Source organism: Sceloporus undulatus, chromosome 2 (genome assembly GCF_019175285.1).
Source record: "Sceloporus undulatus isolate JIND9_A2432 ecotype Alabama chromosome 2, SceUnd_v1.1, whole genome shotgun sequence".
Classification (NCBI taxonomy): domain Eukaryota; kingdom Metazoa; phylum Chordata; class Lepidosauria; order Squamata; family Phrynosomatidae; genus Sceloporus; species Sceloporus undulatus.
In genome coordinates, this window is record NC_056523.1 from 259,494,732 (window position 1) to 259,515,736 (window position 21,005).

At 40.0% G+C, this 21,005-nt stretch overlaps 1 protein-coding gene across 1 annotated transcript in view; it reads left to right on the forward strand.

Annotated features, from left to right (window-relative positions):
• FBN2 (fibrillin 2) overlaps positions 1-21,005 on the forward strand; it is a 226,412-nt gene that overhangs the window by 49,465 nt on the left and 155,942 nt on the right. Inside the window, 2 exon segments of the mRNA XM_042447774.1 lie at positions 1,623-1,820; positions 18,648-18,773. Of these exon segments, the coding sequence (XP_042303708.1) occupies positions 1,623-1,820; positions 18,648-18,773 (324 nt within the window).

The following is a 21,005-nucleotide window of genomic DNA, read 5'->3' on the forward strand; positions in this document are numbered from 1 at the left end:
CAAGATGTGTTTATGGTTGTGTATACAGTATATCTCTGTGTTTATATGCCTGCACCTAATAGGTGGCATCCCTCAGATGTTGCCAGATGCAAGATTTGGGATTAAATTAGTTGTTCTTTCGTAATTGTAACAGTTTCTCTGTGCGTGGTGAAGTTACTTTTTGGATGATTGCTTCCATTATCTTTTAGCCAGCATGGCAATAGAAACCATATACATTAAAATTTTCCCAAATTTCTTATCCAGCTGTTCCTTGCTTCAGGGGTACTATTTATGTTAATTTCTGGCATTTTGTTTATCTCATCAGTAATGGTTTTCCAAAATTATCTTGCTTTCCCACAAGTCCACCAACAATGGAAGTATGATCCTATGGCCTTACCACATTTCCAGCAAAAGTTATTTGAATGTTTCAATCTTTCTTGAAGCTAACAAAAGACTTTTCCTTGGTTGACACTGTCCATTTGTCAATTTCAGTAAGTTCATATAACTTCACCAACCAATTTTTAGTTGGAATAACAGCTTCTTTCCATATGTGGGCATAAACTGCAGTAATCATATACTGAAAGAATCTTCCATATTTCCTTTCAACCTCTCCTTCCACCACTCTCAATAAATAGAACTCAGGTCTTTTCTGGAGCTTCATTTAAAGGTGAACAACATTTAAATTAATCTGAGTCCAAAATCTTTGAGCATTATCACAAACCCACAACATATTTTTCTTTAATTCCCAAATTTCTAACATTGCAGTTACTTAAAATTTCAGTTGACCATTTAGAAATACACATTAGGCTTCCAAAGAAAATGTGCAGGCATATCAAGGGAATGCAAACACAGCAAATGTAAGTATTGCAGATATGAACAATTTCCAGTTTCTCATTCTCTATAATGCTACAAATTTGGAGAATGAAGAAAAATATTTGAAGGTGGCAGGATTTTTATGTAGGTGGGCAGTGCTCTCAATCCCCCCACCCCATGACTACATCCCTCCATCTGTCTTATGATGTTGTCCTTTTTGGGGGTGCTTTGTAATGCTTTAAACAGTCTGCTGAAAAACTTGTCCCACACATTATTCTAAACTCTAGGATAATGTGTGGAACATAGAATGCAAAATCTAAGGAGGATCCCCCCCCCCCCCCCGTGAGCTGTAAATTAAGATTAACACTCTTGAAATTTTGCATGGATACTATATCATAGAGTTATTTATCAGTTTTCTATTCCTTAATCTGTTCTCTTAATTGAAAATATAGCAATGTATGTACTAATCTAAATCTGATCCTTACTCCCAGTGAATCAAATGCTGAAACTGTAAATCAGTATTCATGTAATTACCATTGCCTGAATGAGTTCACTCTAGTTGGGACAAGCATTTGTATTTAGGTCTGAAAGCTCAAGAAATTTAACTCCCCAGTGGCATATAAGGAATTTGTTCTTTTTTTTTTCATATAGAGAGACATAACAAGTCAGGCAGTTTAGGGAATAACTGGTTTACTATGGGATAAGCTTTCATAGGAAATAGATTCCTTGATCAGATATGTGAAGCACATGGAACGGTTGCTCTATTTACTGTATATAGATAGACATGGGTTTTCCCCCATAGCATTAAAATGTTTCCTTTTAATTTCTAGATTATAGAACAGGCCCTTGTTTCACTCAGGTCAGTAACCAGATGTGTCAAGGTCAGCTGACTGGCATTGTTTGCACGAAGACTCTTTGTTGTGCAACGATTGGACGTGCGTGGGGACATCCTTGTGAAATGTGCCCTGCTCAGCCCCAGCCATGTCGCCGTGGTTTCATCCCCAACATCCGCACTGGTGCATGTCAAGGTAAGCCATTAACTGTTTGCTTAATGAAATTTGAAGTTCTGCCTACTTTACAATAGCTCTGATTAACATGATCACAACCAGATGACCATTTTTCTTTGTATATAAGTATACAAAGTTCAAAACATCAAATGTTTCTATAAGTGTAAAACTATTTATGAGGCTGCATTGATGTAATAATGAAATCAGTGTTTGACAATGAACAAACTCAAATCCATCTTGTGTAAAACATGAGAGGGAAAGGAATTATCTTGTATGTTTGCTCAGTAAAATATCACATTTCCCACAACAGATGCTTTTGGGAATGTAAAGAGTATTTTCACATTATCTAGTCATCAGTGAGAAAGAGTTTCTCAACACATGCCAACTTGTGAGTGGTTTCACCTGTTTGTTGATTATTATTTTTTTAATATTATGGGTCTTGTTACATAAATTACATTTACACAAATTGAAATGTTTTGTGAAAAAATACGTTATGATTTTGTGAAAATTCCAATTGTTTTGGGAATGAAATTTTTGTAATATATACATTTAAAAATGCATTAAAACTTTTGTAATCACTCCAAACAGGGAGAAATCATTTGAATTTTTTTCCCCTGTGTAAGAGTCAAATAAATGCTATCTTGCACTTTTGTATACAAGAATATTTGTATACAGTTTGAGAGAATTATATTCTGACATGCTCAAGTGAAGTAAGTGTATATCAGATTTCAATACCAACTGTTCTGTACATTTCATGCTTCTTCAAATGTCACCATACAATACAGGATTGTAGTATCTTAGAGTTATATTATTTGCAGAATTTACTTAGAACTAGATCCAAAAGGAAGAGAATTGAATGCATTGTCACCTAACAGTTTTAAACAGCATCTCAGCCACCTGCCATGTACATTTTCCTCCATGAACAAAAAACAGTTGGGACAGAAATTATCCCAACATATCTATTATATTTTGCCATTGGAATAGTTTTTGTGTGGAATCAAATGTATCAGACAAAAAATAGCCCATGCCATTTTGGTGGGAAGTGGGGAAGTGATGTAGCGAAGCCAGTGTGAATGCTCAGATGAAGAAATAATCTTTTCGCTTGCTCCAGAGTGGAAGGACAGCAAGTGCATACTTGTTTGGTCCTGTCCAAGAAGTGCATAGTGGAAAAACATTGATGTCCTGAGAGGCAGAGATCAAGGAACAGTACAGACATCCACAGACAGTTCACTGTAGAGAAGCAGAGGGTATCATTCAGGAATGCTCACGGCCAGAGAATGATGCAGACAAGCAATGCTAGAAATCTTTTAGCTACTCCACACATGAAGCATTCTTTACCATATAAGCCAAGAAAACAAACAGAGAGTCATGTTATATTGCCAGAGCATAGCACAGGAAGAACACTATCAAAAGGAAAGAATAGAAACCTCTCAATACAAGTGAGCGGAAGACTGCTCTTGGCTGGTAGGTGTTATGGACAACATGAGGAACTCCATGCAGTTTCAAGGTGCTGCCACATCATAGCAACAGTGTGCCTAAAGAATTTTTGTGCATTCATAAAATACTTGTAATACAACAAGAGGGGAAAAAGTAATCCACAGAGTCCCTGCTATGCTTGCTGCTGTTCAGGACTATGTGGACTATATTTACTGAGCTGCTTGGAATATGATATACACCATAGATAAATCTAACCACTGATGAAGATCTGATTGCTCACAGGTAAATGAGCGGGGAGAGGCAGGTCAACAAGGATGTTCTAGTCTGCAAAGACCTGCCATAAGAGATCTGTCTTAATAGCCTTCTTAAAGGTTTCCAAGGTGGGTAATCTGACGGATCCAATCTGGCAGATTGTTTCAGAGTTTAAGAGTGGCTGTTGAAGAGGATCGCTGGGTCACTGCAGAAAGTCTAGTCCTCTTCGGCTGAAGCAGATTCTTCCCAGCGGAACGAAGAGTGCAGGGAGGATGATATGGGAGAAGGCGCTCCCGCAAAAAGTCAGGACCCGAGCTAATAGGCAGCCAGTGAAGCGATTTTAAAACTGGTGAGATATGGGCAGATCTGGGTGTGCCAGTAACCAGCCTGGCTGCCATATTCTGTACCAATTGAAGTTTCCAAACTTCCGAACTACACAAAGGTAGCCCCATGTAGAGTGTGTTACAAAAGTCAATCCGAAAGGTTACCAGCACATGTACCAGTGTTTCAAGGTCTTCCTGCTCCAGAAAGGGGTGCAGCTGGCATATCAGCTGAAGCTGATAACAAGTACTCCTGACCATCGCATCCACCTGAGCCATCAGATGGAGATACGAGTCTAGGAGCACCCCCAGACTGCGAACAGAGTCCTTCAGTGGAAGTGTGACCCCATCCAGAACAGGCTGGCATAACTCCATTCCCCGATTGGTGGTCCCTATTGCAAGTACCTCCATCTTACCTGGATTCAACTTGAGTTTGTTTTCCCTCATCCAGTCCATTACCGCATTAAAACAGGCATTCAGAGAAGAGATGTCATCCTTAGTCACTGCATCAGTCTGAGACATAAAGAAATATATTTGGGTGTCATCATCGTACTGATAACACCTCGCCCCATGTCTCCGGATGATCTCACCCAGCAGCTTCATGTGAATGTTGAACAGCATTGGGGACAGAATCGCACCTTGCGGTATGCCCAACCTGAGCTCCCTCTTGGCTGAATAACTGTCCCCAAGCAACACCATCTGGAATCTACCCGAGAGGTAGGATCAGAACCACTGCATAGCAGAGCCTCCAATTCCCAACTCTCTCAGGCATTCCAGAAGGATACTGTGGTCAATGGTATCGAAGGAAGTATGTCAGTTAATCAAAACAAATGTTCTAGCTCATGAAAAACTATTTTCTTTCTATATTTTTATGGGTTTTTCGGGCTATTCGTGGCTTTGTTCTGGAAGAGTTTATTCCTGATGTTTCACCAGCATTTGTGGCTGGCATTTTCAGGGAATGCTGGCAGGGAAGTGAGTGGGGTATATATACAGAGTGACCCTTGGTTGAGAGGAAGTTATTTACATGTTTATCTCTGTGTTGGTCTGTTGTTGAATGTCAAGTCTTCAGGGTGTCTATTTAATTAGTGATCCATTGTCTGCTTGGAAACCTCACTGTGGGTGGTTTTTGTTTGCATGTGCTGCGTCATGACTTTGGTGTTTTTCAGGACTGATAGCCAAACTATGGGCCGAAACAGACTGGCCATTTCAGCTGGCTTCAAGCTGGCTTGGGGCAGTAATGTTTACACACACCACACCCCCAAGTCACCTGACTGGAAGTCATGCCAGTGATTACATACCTGACTGCTTCTGGGTGACTTGGGGACGTGGTGTTCAGACATCACACGCCCTGGAGCTGGTGAAAAGCTGGCTCCAGAGGCAAAGGGGGCGGCTTTTTTCCATTCCTATTTAGGGTGGAAGCAGGCTGGATTGGGGCCACACATCTATTTTCTGCACCCCCAATCCAGCCTTAAATGGAGTAGTTCCAAGATGCCCCTTCAGGGCCATCTGTTTGCCCCTTTGTTTACTTTAAGGCTTTCTTCTTTCCTGTTGTTGTCTAGGTGTTTGTGGATTTCAATGGCTTTCCTATGCATTCTGACCTGATAGTTGTTGGCATGATCCAGAATTTCAGTGTTTTCAAATAGCATTTTGTGCTCAAGATGGTTTATAATGTGTTCTGCTTCTGCTGATATTTTTGGCTGACCCAGTATGCAGTGTCTCTTATGTTCCTTGATTTGTGTTTGAACGCTGTGTTTGGTGGTTCCTATGCAGACTTCTCTGCAACTGCACAGTATAGGAGCCCTGGTGGTGCAGTGGTTAAATGCCTGTACTGCAGCCATTCACTCGAAACCACAAGGTTGCGAGTTCAAGACCAGCAAAAGGGCCCAAGCTCAACTCAGGCTTGCATCCTTCTGAGGTCGCTAAAATGAGTACCCAGACAGTTGGGGGCAAATTAGCTTACTTGCTAATTAGCTTACTTGCTGTTCACCGCTATGATCTTTGGAATAACGGTATATAAATAAAACAAATTATTATTAATTATTATTATGTGGTAAACTCCTGCAGCTTTGAGAGGGTCTGTCCTGTATTTTGCCGAGCACAACATTTGCTAGATTTTCTTGGTTGGTCTGTAAATCATTTGGAGGTTGTGTTTCCTCATCAGTCTCCCTATTCTGTCTGTGATTCCTTTGATGTATGGTAAAAATACCTTCCCTTTGGGTGGTTGTTTGTCTTCACTACTATGAGTTTTTCTGGGTTTGGTCACTCTTCTGATTTCTGAGCTGGAGTAACCATTAGTCTATAGAGCCCAGTCTAGGTACTTCAATTCATCTTCCAGGAAGTGGAGTTCACAAATCCTTTTGGTCTGGTCTACCAGTGTTTTTATTGTGCTTATCTTTTCTCTTGGGTGATTGTTGGAGTTATCGTGTAGGTGTCTGTCCATGTGTGTAGGTTTTCTGTATATTGTGTGGCCAAACATTGGCATACAGAAAAGTGGCCCCAATCCACCCCGTTACTGGTCAAAATAGGAGGAAAAAAGATCTCTTCCTTTTTGGGCTGTTTTTGGACCACTTAGCTGGCCCTGGCACAGCCCCAAGGTGGCTTCTGGGTGCTGTGTGGGCATGCGTAGTCAAAATACACCCCAGGAATGGCTGGAAGCTAGCCCTGTGTGATTGCCCAGCATGACTTCCGGGCGTCTGGGGGGGGGGTGCGTCATAAAAATGCCATGCCCCCAAGCTGCCCAGAAGCTGGCTTTTCTCGATCCTCTGTTCCAGGTGGGAAAAAAACCCTGTATTAGTGCCTGGGGGAGCTTGCTGCCAGAGGAAGGGAGTGGCTACAAGAATAGCTGTGCTAACCTTTGAACTTGGATGGATGCATTTTGGGGATGGAGGCTTTCAACCATATAATTTCTTCTCTCATACCTGTAACACTTCTAAATTTTAAAGGTTTTTCATAAGAGTTGCACCAAAGATTCACTTGGCTCTGTAGTTTCAGTGATCTTAAAAGTCTTCTCCAGCGTTTCAGGGCTTTAGCTGCCACTTAACTGAGCATGAAATCTTAAATTGTGTAATGAACAGATGACATTGTTGCAAGATTACACTGTGGAAACTGAAACAGTGTGGATATTCAGACTGTGAACAATGAGTGTTTAAAATAAATATTATTTTTACTCTCAATTTATGTAACTTAACAGTTGCTGTTTATCAAGGTCTGAATATGCTTAACTCAGTATGAATTAGGATCTCAACTCCTGAGCAGCTTCTACTGTCAAATCATTTTGGGCACTCCAGAACATCAAAAGCTGAAAGATAACACCAGTCTTTTGCCAAGGGGCAAATCCTGAAATGTGCTGAGTATCGGTAATTCTCACTTAGCCAAACACAATGGGCATTTGCACACAAACACTGTATGTGCTTTCCTGAATTATGGATGATCTAACAATACCACCTTCCTTTTTTTAACTAACAGATAAATTTAGGAATAATCTATGTTTGGTCTTTATCCAACTGGGAAAGAGTTTGGAAAGAACGTCTATTATCCTAGTTGTAATGGCACTATCTTACCACAGTGGTGGGATTGCTTACTCCTGTGAAGCAAAAGGCTATGCTGATGACAGCAGTGTTGCTGGTAGGATCTCCCATGTCAGACAGGTTTCTGCTGAGGAGCCAGACTAAATGTGCCAAACGGCTACTGGGTAGCAGCAGTAGTGTGTGTGTGGGGTGGTGGTGGTGGTGGTGGTGGTGGTGGTGGGGTGACACTGGCAAATGCTCTCTCAGAGGTAATGGTACTGGCACCATAGCTAACATTTGTTATTACTGCACAGAAGGAGGCAAGGAAAATTCTTTTTGAATGTCTTTTACAATAAAAACACTATGATGAGACAATTCAAAATGAAACAAGAGATAGTGCCAGAAGATAAAATTCCCAGGTTGGATGACACTCAAGGAATTACTGGGGTACAGGAAAGAATGACTACAGGTGGCTAATGATGCACCTGGACTCAAACCAAAAGGATGTTCAGCTACTGACATGCTCAGAGGTGAAAGTAAAGTCTGAAGCTGCACAACACATACTATAGAAACCTGGAATAGGAGATGCATCAATCAAGGGAAGCTAGACATAGAAAGGCAAGAAACTGAACATATAAACATTGAGGAAACTGATCTAAAGTAGACAGGAATGGGACATGTTGAGTTGGATAACTACACAGTGTTTTACTTAGGAAATTTAATCGTGAGGAGAGATATAGCAAAAGCAGATAAATGGTTTAAAGCAAAGTCTCACCAAACAATATCAACAAGACTTCAGGGAAAATACGTCAGTATAGCCATAATCCAATGTTATGCTCCAACTGCAGAGGCAGAAGAACACACTGAAAGATTCTGTGCTGGAGTGCAGTAAGAAATTGATCATACACCAAAAGAGGACTTGTTGATTATAGACAATTGGTATGTAAAAGCAGAAAACAGCAGATTCAACAGTTGTAGGAAAATGTGGCCTACAATCAAGAAATGAAGCAGGAGCTCAACTGACTGAATTTTGTGAGACCAACACTTTGTTCGTTCATTGCGAACACATTTTTCAAGCAACCAAAAAAGTGGCTACATATATGGACATCTTCTGATAGCCAATATAGAAATCAAATACAGTACATAACTGGAAATAGAAGATAGATAAGTTCTATTTTCTCTGCAAAAGCAAGATCAGGAGCAGATTGTGGCATGGATCATAAACTACAAGTATTAAAAATTAGAGTAAGGCTAAACCAACCATCATGCCAAAATACAGTATGAAGAACATTCCCGCTAAATTTAAAGATAATGTGAAAAATATGTCTACATTATTAAGCCTAATTGATCAGGGGCAGAAGAACTCTGAAATGAAGCCAGGGACAATGCCAGAGAGCCAAAAAGAAAAAAGAAAATAAGAAAGAAAGAAAGAAAGAAAGAAAGAGCCTCAGTAGATGACTGATGAAATTCCACAAGTAGTTAATGACAGAAGAGAAGCAAAAGTAAGAGATATCAGAAATACAGTCAGATGGCATACCAATAGAACTATTTCCATCTACAGAGACAGAACCCACCCAAATTCTAACAAAAAATATGTCAACTAATATGGAAAACAAAACAAGGACCCACAGATTGGAAATGCTCAGTATACATTAAAGAGAAGCTCAGAGTCATGTTTCAGTATCTACGTAAGACTACTCAATATGGACAGTGAAGGAGCTGCTGCAGCCATCTACAACAACTGTGATATGTTTGGTGTTCTTGCCAAAGGATGTGGGTAACTTCACTGGCATCAAGTGCAATTTGGTATCTCTGCTAGAACAGAGGCTCCAGTAACGAGGCCCAATTATGTACATTTCATTACATTGGGAAGAAAGAGGTTTTCCTGGACAGAGCGGAACAGGCTATCCTGGATGGGCAATACACAAAGGAAATTTCTGGGGAAGAGATCAGTTCCCATACACAGGAGGTAGACAGTTAACAGGAATGTGATTCATAGACGTAGGAAAACAAGGGATCATCCTGAGAACTTGCGGCTACAGAAATCAATTTGAGGTTCTTTCCCTTAACGAGGGATGAGGAGTTAGAGCAACAGGCCCAGTCCACAGGGAATGCATAGAAGACCTTGATAGAATCAGCACAGGGAACGGCCATGCCAAGCCTCAGAGGACACACATGGTGATAGTGGGGGACTTTTTGCTGAGGGATACAGAGGCAGTAGTGTGCATGCCTGGCAAGATATCTCAAGACATGTGTTATATCTCTGGGGCAAAAATCTGTGAAGTAACTGGGAGGCTAACAATAGCAGCTTCATTTTCGGCTAACCAGTCTTGTCAAACCTACTGGCTGTTACTTTTGGTCCATTTGGGAACCAACAATACTACAAGGCATATCCTTCAGAATATCATAAGGGATTATGAGGCTCTGGATAGGAAGCTGAAAGAGCTCAATGCTCAGGTTGTCATCTCATTTCTTCTCCCAGTTGAAGGGCATATTCCAGGAAGGGAGAGGAAAATAGCAGAGGTGAACAACTGGTTCCATAGATGGTGCTGCTGAGAACGATTTGGATTCTTGGACCATGGCCTGTGATTTCAGGAGGAAGGACTTCTGGCAAGGGATGAGTTGCATCTCATTCGTTGTCGGAACTGGAGATAATCAAGGACTGGAGATAATAGAGAGAACAAAGCAAATAGTGCATGGACCCAACAAGAGTAGGGAAATTTTTTACATAGGCAGCTGGGTTGGTGTTGGTGGTCTTAGATGTCTCAGCACTAATGCACAGAGAATGGGAAATAAACAAGATGTACTTGAACTCCTAGCACAGCAAATCAAATATAATAGGCCTCACTGAAACCTAGTGGGATGAGTCTCATGATTGTAATGTAGCAATAGAAGGGTATAATCTTTTAAAGAGAAATAGGCCAAACAGAAAAGGGGGAGTAGTAGTAGTATATGTCAGGGTTGTTTACACCCGTGAAGAGATCAAGGACTTAAATCCTGGAACCCAGGTGGAGAGCATCTGGATAAAACTTAAAGAGGAAGGAAACAGGGTTGTTATTGTGGGAGTGTACTACAGACTCTCAAGTCAGACTGAGGAATTAAATGATGTCTTCCTAGAGCAGATGACCGTACAATCAGAAAGTTGTGATGGGTGATTTTTACTATGCTGATACAGCGTGCCTGTGCCATATGTGAGCTTGCCATATGCGGGCTCAAGGTCGCGCAGATGGGGAGCCCCGGCACTTCTAATTGTGTGTGCACCCAGGGCGCACGCACAGCAATAGAAAACAATGGGACTTGAGGTCCTACATTTTTCCCCTTATGCCGGCGGGTTGGGTCTGAAATGGATCGCTTGCATATACAAAGGACGTACTATATTTGCTGAAAGTCAAACTCGTGCAAAATTTTATGGTCCAGCAAATTCTTCACTTGCTTGGCTAACAATTTCCTGTGCCTGCCTACCTCTCTTGAAGCGTATCAAACTCTTAAGTTGATGGGGCATCATTTTAGATCCTGACAAGATATATAAAGTAACCACAGATTCATTGCAAGTGAATTTCTTTGGATGCTTCTTTGGGTCCTTAGACTATTGCATGTGCCTGTGGATAAAATGAAACCATAACAAACAAATAGAACAAAACAAAACAAGAAAAACATCTTTGATCTCCACTGAGATTCTGCATGGTTAATTGTGTTCTTCTGTGCTATGTGCAATGTATTTTGGTTCTATTGTTTGTTTCTGGCTTTATTTTCATTTTCATGCTATGTATTTTGAGAAGATTGTGTGCTGCCTTGTAAGCTTTTCTAACTAAAAGCAGAATAAAAATATTTTATCAGCCTAGCTGATCTCTGAGGTCAGCTAGAGAGGCTCTCCTATGTGTCCTATCTTTTAACTGAACTACATCTGATGTAACTCAAGAGAATGTCTTCTTTGTTGTGCCACCAAAGCTCTGGAAGGCTGGGCCTTCTGAGAGCCATCTAATTCTCATCGTGTTAGGTTTTCATTGCCTGTTGAAGGCCTATTTATTTAGGCAGTCATGTAATCTTGATAGGGTGTTTATTTTCTGTGTTACTGGATTGTTCCCAGCTGCCTCTGTTTTCTTTAATATGTTAAGACTCAGTCCTAGTTTCCAGGACCATGTCCCAGGGCCATAGAAACTGTGTTTCCCCCTGCAAGACCATTAATAGCATTTAGGAAGATCTGATTTCATTTTCCCCTGCGGGCCTGGTTCTGTGATTGCTCCCTTCTGTGGTTGGAGCTCAAACCTTGTAGAGCACATGTAGAGGGGTCTGGATTATGTGGCAGCAAATAGGGCAGGAATGGCCATGAACTCACTTCATAAACAGCAGTCTCTGCTCTCAACTGTGCTCCCCAAATGGAAGAGAACTTAAACCAGCCTCAGATATGGTCTAATTGTATTTCCCTTCATTGCTTGCAGTGGGGCATTTTCTTTTAAACAAGTGTGTGTATAGGGAATAACAACAACAACAACAACAAATTTTATTTCTATTTCCTGCCTCTCCCTGTGGATTGTGGCGGGATTACAGCAATCAAAATATTTCAACAAGGGGGGGCAGCAGCTGAAAAATGCTCTGCATTTTCTGGGAAGTGCTCAGTAAAGCTTTGCATGGATTGGACATTCTAAAGTTGAAAACTCCATCCATCCACCTCCATCTCTTTAGAACTATAGACCATGTTTTTAATGTCTTTATTGTATTATGTCATGGTTTTGATTTTTGGATTGTTTTTAATACTTGGCATACAGTTAAAATGTCTGAAAGAGGAGAGGAAGTTTAAATAAAAAATATATTTGCAAAGCACTTATAAAATTCATTACCATAAGTCCATCATACCCTACTTTGATCCTGAATTTTTTGTCCACCTTTGCTTTCAATCATTCCTACTCATAGCAAATCCAATGTCAATAAGGCTTTGGTCAAAATGAGAACTCAGATAGAGGTGTCACCACACCTGGAGAAACTTAGGATTTGTCGTCCTAGGCAGAGGTGGGGAAAGTGCAGCTGCTGAACCCCATTTTTCTATCTTTGATGTCCTCTGAACTCCAAGTTTTTAAAACAGCAACAACTCTGAACCATTTGGAGGGAATTGATTTTCATGCTTAAATAGTCACAAATTGAAGAAAATTGTTTGCAATTTTACTTTCACTGCCCTCCAGAGCTCCCAAGATCTTTTGTGGTGGACAAAAATCCAGCCCCAAACAGCAACTGTTAGCAATGTATCATCAACTGTGTTTCACTGGTCCAGCCTGTGATAAGTCATGGGATGAAAATGACTCTTCCCACGCAGTTGCCCATTTCTTGCCTAAAAATAATATCCTGTTTTCTAAAACAGGACAATGAAGACGACATAAGTTCAGCAGTCACAGAATACTGGCAATTAGAAAAAAATGCCAATTAGAAAAGAAACTGAGAAAATAAGGGATGCAATGGCCGACTGATGGAGGGCAGGGCTGGATGACAAGATTCAGTAGGGGGAGTATAGTGTGTTTGCAGGCTTATTTTACAGGAGTTGTGAGACATGCGTTGCCTCCAAGGACTCTTTCTGTATGCAAATTCTTCCTGTGCATATACTCGAGCCAGACATTTTTCTGGTAATGGCATAGTATTTTGCTTTTTAACAATATACCCTAAATCCTTCATGAGCATGACGGAACATCTTTCCTTTGCTCTCTCTCCAACAGTCCTCGGAGCATCCTGAAAAATGGCTTCAGATGTTTCCCCAGCCTTTCAGAACAGGTTTTTAGAGCATCTAGGAGGCTGCAGAGGGAAGGGGACATTGTCTGTCACTTAGTTATTGTGGATTCCACTGTTCTTCTTGGGGAAGCTGTTGCTGTTGTTGTTGTTGTTGTTGTTGGTGGTGGTGGTGTGTGTGTGTGTGTGTGTGTGTGTGTGTGTGTGTGTGTCAGTCATGATGTGTTAAGAGTTCTTGAAGAGAAACACTTTTACTTGCTGATGAATGTGGCATGGATCTCAAAAACATAATACATGTGTTAACGTGTAAGGTACCACAAGACTCTATTGGTTTTGATGCAAGAAACTAACAGTGCTAATCTTCTAGAAACCAATAAAATAAAATAGGAATTTATTAAACTATATTTTAAAAAGTTGGGTCATTACTTTCCATACCAAGCACAAAATGCATGAATCCAGATTTTAAGAAATTTTAAAAAGTTACAGTAGCTTTGTTCAGTGCTTTTCAAAGTAAAAACAAGTAAGAAATGTATTTTTAAAGAAAAATCCAAATTCCCCCCACTATATTTCTTCAGACATATTTTACTAAGCCCTTATTCCCAACATCATGTCTGATTTCTTAGGTTTGCATATAAGGTAAGCATTTGTCAAGCAAAAGGCTACGGTTAGCTTTATTTTCAGAAGTGTGTGCAAATCTTAACAGATGGTTATCATTTACTCAGAAAACTGTTTAAATATTCAAAAGCCCTTTGCAATTGGGTACCAATAACTGGGGTTAAATATGCCACTACTTTGTAAAACATTCCTGTGGTGTTGCCTATGGTGTCATGGACTGGTAGCCAGATGTGCCCTGGCAAAGCTCAATTTATACCTGCACTATATCTGTTAAATTACAATCTGTTTCCCTGATGCAAGGGTGTGAGGTATATTCTCCATTGTAAGCACATACATGTTGTGATATAGCCCAAGAAAATCTGCTGGGGCAGACTGTTTTGGACAAAATGTATGTGCCTGCAAAATTCTGTGTGGCATTTAAGGTATCAGTCTAAGGTTCTACACAGGGAATGTAGAGTTCTACTGTACTTGCAGATTTTTAGGACTGGGTTGCTTGCTAGGCTTCTGTTTGTTTGTTGGCCTCAGAGTATCATTTTTGGTTAGAATTACATGAGTTCCCTGATCTAAGGCAGATAGCACAATGGTAGAAAGGATATGCTTCCATCAACAGTTGGGGTACGAAAGGTGTTTCTCAGATTCATGTTTCAACTATGAGCCAAATCCATGTCCTTCCTGTCAGTGTGAACAATGCAGAGTTACTGTATATACTTGACTATAAGTTGACTTCATGTATAAGTCGAGGACACATTTTGGGGCCAAAATTATGGATTTTGTCATGACCCGTGGATAAGCCGAGGGTAAAGCTTGGAGGCTTCTTTTGTGTGTGTATGTGTGTGCACAGCAAGAGGGATTCTAATTGAGACTTTTTCTTCAGTGTTTCAACTTTGGTTTCACCCTTGATTCCCCAGACAGCAGCAGACAGTATGGGCAGGAGAGGAACTCTGTTTAACAGCAATCAGTCACCAAGGACTTTTTCTGCTTGGTTCAAGGAAAAAATAAACTCTCTCCACTGCATAGGGAAATCTGAAAGAGCTGCTATCACATTACCATACTGACTTGTAAATAAGTCATCCTGGGGTTTTGGGGTCAGTTTTGGGGCATAAATTTTTAGACATATAGACCAGTATATATGATACCTCCTTTAACAAAGTATATGTGTTTCTAGACATTATGTCTTTAACAAAAACTTTGATACCAGATATAGAAATAACAGAAAGAATAGGGGTAGGTTCATATGCAACAACAACAAAAAAGAAGAGCAGTTCAAAATCTTTCAGCAAACTTATCATCCCAAACTAACAATATGCACTTGTGAAATGAAACTACCAGATCAGGTAAGCCTTGCATTACATCAGTAAACAAAAACATTTTGAACTTACCACTTGAAGGCTTCTTTCAAATTACATCCAGGAATGATTTTTTGCATTCACCAACCTCTACTTTTAAAATTATTTCTGTTTTAATGGCCAAACATATAGGTGCATTTTTTATTCTTTTTTCATATATGGGGGAGGGATTTGGAGAGGTAGGCTGGTCTCACCTTTTCTGTCTGTTTTGCTTTTCTCACATGCTTGGTAAGGGATTCTGAAAGCAAATGCTTTTTACCTTGCCTGTGTTGTAGGCAGGTGCAGACAGGTATATTAGGTTTGTCTTGAAAAAAGTCCAATTCTTTTTCAGTCCAAACTATAATGCATTGATTACTGCAGAGACAGTGCTGCAACCTGATACCAAAGGTCTGTTTGTCCAGCCCACCCTCCTTTCTCATTCTCTCAAACCTGATGCTGCTAATCAAACTTCCTGCTTGATAGAGAACCAGGAGCGCCGGTGAGCTGAACAAACATAAAAAGACTTTGTAAGAAGAGCTTCTTTATCAGAGGTTTTGGGTGTATCCACACTGTTAAATTAATGTAGTTTGAGACTGCTTTAATAGTCATGACTCAATGCTATGGAATTTTGGGATTTGTAGTTTTATGAGAGATTTAGCTTTCTCTGTCAGAAACTTCTGGTGCCACAACAAACTTCAGATCCCAGGACTCCATAGGATAGAGCCATGGCAATTACAGTGTCAAACTGCATTAATTCTGTAGTGTGGCAGTAGCCTTTGATAATGGAGGTAATGGTATGTACTGAGTTTGGCAGATTTATAATCTGAACAAGTGTAATGTGGCTAAAGGCTTCAGGCTGAGACATCGTCTCCATTTTTGGTGAGGTGGGGATTGCGAATCTGTGTTGTGTGGGGATTTGTGGAATCCATGGAAGTGTGCAGAACAAAGTGTTATCAACAGCCATTCCTGCTGAATCCCATTGGTAGTGTCAACTAGAATAAACTCACTGAATTAACTGAGTGGTGAAACAACACTTTTGTAAATCTCACTAATTCAGTTTTATTTGCTCTAGTAGGGGGGCACCAATAGAATTCAGGCCCCTGTCCCCCACCTAGTAGTTTAGAAATAAACATGTTTTGACTTCATATTGGTATTCTGATAGATCAAATGATCCTATATACATATTTTAATATGATAACTCAGGTATGCCATGAGAAATAGCATGTTACAGTGGTACCTCGGGATACGAAATACCCAGGTTACGAAATTTTCGGGATACGAAAAAATCCCATAGGGAATCATTGTTCCGGGTTACGAATGTTTTTTCGGGTTACGAAAAAACTTTTGGTGCTTTTTTCGGCTTTTTCGCACGGAATCGCGGCTTTTCCCCATTAGCGCCTATGGCAATTCGGCTTACGAAGGCTTTTCGGGTTACGAAAGCGGCCGCGGAACGTATTAATTTCGTAACCCGAGGCACCACTTTTAAAGAGGAACAGACACAAAAACCAATGTTGCCTGTATGCCGTGGCCCATAAGCTGAAATCTATTTGTCATGGGCTTTCAGTGACCTCACTTTGTAGGATTATAAGATCTGTCCACTCTGATTTTAGATTTAATTTATGTACATATCTAAATGCCTATTAGTGCCTTCCCTAACATCAGACCAGTGTAGCAAACCAGCATTCAGGTTTCATTTCCTGGCCCTTTTTTCACCAGACCACATATTACAGATCCTATTTATTTCTGTGTTCAGAAAAAATGACAGCATTTTTTTTTTATAAATTAGACCAGTCGTGAGAATGATTAATTGAACATTTTCAGTGTTGAAATGTTTTCACTGTAGAGAGAAAGGGAAGTGTGATCTCTTTTATTTCCTGTTAGTACAGTAATTAAGATTTAATTATTTAATATATTAGTCGCATTCAACTGTGAAACATTCTCTTGTGAGAGGGTCAAACAGAGACTCCCTTTGTAGAAGTAATGGCCACTAGAGAATTCATATATTGCTGTTTGCACATTAATTTGCTACATAACAACATCTGTAAATTGTTAATATTAGCTACCTCTCTGCTGACACAGTTGGCTGCATTTGAATAAGCAACATAGATAAAGGGTGCACTTATGCTGAAGCACAAGGCCAGAGGTCAAATACTGTACCTTACTCAAAGAGGCAATTGGGAACACTGATGTGGTTACTAGTACCACATTGCTGATGGAACTTAGCTGTGGGTGAATTATTTATTATTTTACCCAGTTTTTATTTTAAACTGTCTCTCTGTCATGGTGCTTTTTCAAGTGTGTATTCATCACTTGATTCCTCACCATAGCATTGCTGGAAATGCATGCACATGAGCACACACACTTTTGTTAGTGTAGACTGACAGATATCTTAACATCCAAATTTAATTTGGGGAGGGGAGGGGACAGAGAGAGAGAGAGACCTGTTGCAACTGCCTTATAAACTGAACAGTACAAAATGTCGCTTGTAAGTACAAAGTGTAGCTTGTCCATAGAAGTTGTTGTAGATCCACTGAGATTCAAATGTTCTACACAGTTTGAATGCACAAAGCACGTCTTTTTAAGAAAATTGATTTTCCTAATTCACCATCAAAAAGAGCATCTCAACCAGCCAGGACTGTATACCAAAATTAAAACAAACAAATAAATAATGTTAAGCCTTGGGAAGGCAATTCTTGGAAGAGTATGGAGGAGTCTTAGAGGCCCTTATCAGACGGAGGTGCTAAAATGTTGGTAAAACGTTCCTGAAGTGCCTGAAGCGCAAAGGTGTGATAGCTGGTTGCGCTTCTAAATCATCCTGTTATTGAAAAAATGGCTGCTCTGCAAACGCTTTGAGGTTGGGAGAGAAGCGGTATGTCTCAACGATGATTTAGAAGCGCAACTGGCTATCACACCTTTGCACTTCAGGAATGTTTTACCAACATTTTAGCAGTGGTAAGCACCTCCATGGGATAAGGGCCTAAGACACCTTCACGCTTCAGGAACGCTTCAGGAATGTTTTACTGATGGTAAGCCTCCGTGTGATAAAGGCCTTACTTTCTTTTTCTGTCTGATGTACATGATGACCTTATTTTGTCTGTAATATAAATGATGTTTATGGAGGCTGTACTTTTCCTAACAAACTCGGCAGATTTTCAGGAATAAATACTTCCTGAAAATGTACATGCAACTTAAGTTTTGTAATAAGTGCCTATTAAAACTATGTTTAACTGGATGACACATTGTAAAATCTTTGAAACTCTGCTTCCTATTAACTGTGCATTTCATCTGTCCAGTGGAACTGGAACCAGAACCATTGTTTTCTGTTTTAATGAAATAATTATCTCTAACAGTGGACTGAGGTAGCTTGATGTGAGAGCCCATTAATGTGGAAATGAACTGAGCTCACCAAAACTACAGTATTAGTATGCAAAGAGAAATAGTTCATAAATAAAAATATTCTCCAAACATGGTCTGAGAAGTATTCTTGAGCTTCTGGAATTTATGGAATTGAGGTTATAAAATAATAAAGTGCTAAAATAACTAACTTAACTCTCTGGAGAGGGAACATGTTAGCAGATAGTGTCCGTGATATTTGCAATCACACAAAGTTTTATTTTAAGTATTTCTTAATATATTGTGAGGTACATTTTTTTCTGACAGTTCTGCCTATTTTGTTTATAGATGTTGATGAATGTCAGGCAATCCCTGGAATCTGCCAAGGGGGAAATTGTATCAATACAGTTGGATCATATGAATGCAAATGCCCTGCTGGCCACAAGCAGAATGAAGCAACTCAAAAGTGTGAAGGTAAGTGTAATGCATTAGACAAAATACCGGGATGGTGTTTCAGTACCTTAGTTGGTTCATGGCATTGAAGTACATTCACCATGGCCTTCAGCAGAAAGCACAGAATGATGTAAGAGCATCCTGCTCCTCAGCAGAAGTGGTCCCAGTTATTTTTTCATCTGTGGTAGGAAATAGTAGCCATTCCTGTTCCCAGCTATTAGTCACATCTAAATAGTAAGTTATGAATATATGTTCTGATTCACTGCTTGCTTGCTTGTAGATTTTACCTATAATAAATTTAAAGTTAACACACTTTTTGTGCAAATGGATCTGGACATAGTTTTCATATGCATTTATATATACATAATGGTGAGAGTCATGCTTAAAAGGAAACAATAGAGTGGTATTGTAAATTATTGAACAGGGAGCCTAAAGGACAGGAGGCAGAAGGGGCGGACAGTAGACTGAGGCAGGGAAAATGATGGAGAGGCAGATAAGGAGAAGAAATGAGGAACTATATCAAGAATGACCTTCCTAGAGTGGAAATGTGGGAGAACTGAACAACCGCTATATCAAGAGAGGCTATATACTGTGGGCAAGATGGCAGATAAATTCTGGGAGGTTATCTGTTTTAACAGCCTAATAGAGATAATCAGCTCCCCAGGTGATAAGGTTTTCTAACCTAGTTTGTTTGTTAGTCTGTTTAAATAAAAGCATGGTGAAGGGTTTTTTATTTCTTTGTGTGTGTGTGTGCGTGTGTGTGTTAAAATTTGAGGGCCTTCTCAGTCTGTTGGATTTTACCATCTTCAAGGATATTGTAAGTGTGCTTAAAGGAAGTGGAATAAAATAGGGGATGAGAAACAATGGTTGATGGAGGTATGGAAGCAAAGAAGAGACCAGCCAAGGAGATATGAAAACATGGGCCCAGAGACAGACGTGCTGTTACAGTATTGATAATGCAGTGGAGGTTTGACAGACTGGGCATAACATGCCTGGATTAGACTTGATCCTGGCAGAGGAATTCTGTCGATTCTTTTGCAGTAATATCCAATTTCTTCAGGTTTTCTTTCTCTCATGCCTGTCATCTATATTCTCTCTCCCTTCTCTTTTCCTTCTTTCTGGTCCTCCCTCCTTCATCAATCAAAACATCCCAAGTCACTTTATTCTTTATTATCTCCCCTCACCATTCTGTTCCAGCATTATGGGACAGAAAAAATAATCCCCATCTCATGTAGTTCTCTCTCTCTCTCTCTCTCTCTTCTTTTTCTTTCTCTCCCTTCCCAATGCAAAAACACCAAAACAGTCAATAAAACAGTAATTAAAACAAATACAATTACCAAAATCTTAAAATAGTGTTAAGAGTGAGCAATAAAACTTCAGAAGTAAGATCAAAATCACAATTCAAAATCTGATGATGCCCATGAGAAGTGACATTTAAATGAGGGTCACAGGCAGATCTGAGGAGCGATTTCACACATGGAGGGCTCATTATGAAGGAGGCTTTCTCTGTTAGCCTTTGTCACTCCATAGCAGGTGGCAGCACCTAGGGAAGATCCTGTGATGATCCTAGTAGCCAGGCAAGAAAATATGGGAAAAAGTGCTACTTTGAGTAAATTGACCACTGGACCAAAATTGTTAGGGAAGTCTGGATCACACTTCTTCAGGAGAGGAAGTCACTGCATTTTTCAAGGATATTGGTATTTCCCTTTAAAATATCTTCACGAGATTGATAGTTCTTTTGAATATGCATTACTTGTAGCTTTCCAAATCAGTCCTTGTAATGCACAATTTTTTCTTCTTACTCTTCTATTGTTAAATAGATTGTGAGGCCTAAGACCCTCCACTCTGATCCTGTCAACTTGAAGAATGCTGTGTTTCCACCACGAAGACAGAGTAACATAATAGGAATGTACAGTAACATCCAGAATCCACAAAACAATGATAACTTTATTGGACTAAAGAAAATGCACATCATACTTGCAAGTTTCAAAGCTCCACTGTCTTCTTCATCAGGCAAAGGGGAAGGTTTTTATCCCCTTTGCCTAATGAAGAAGCCAGTGGCACTTCAAAAGCTTGCAACATATAAAATGTGCCTTTTGGTTGTTCCAATAAAGGTATCACTGTTTTGTGGATTTTGGATGATACTGGATTTTGCTACATGGCCAACACGGCTGTCATTGTATAATAGGAATGTGCATGACCCTGTATGTTTGGATAAGAGTGTGTCTGCATGTTTGGAGAAGGAGACAGAAA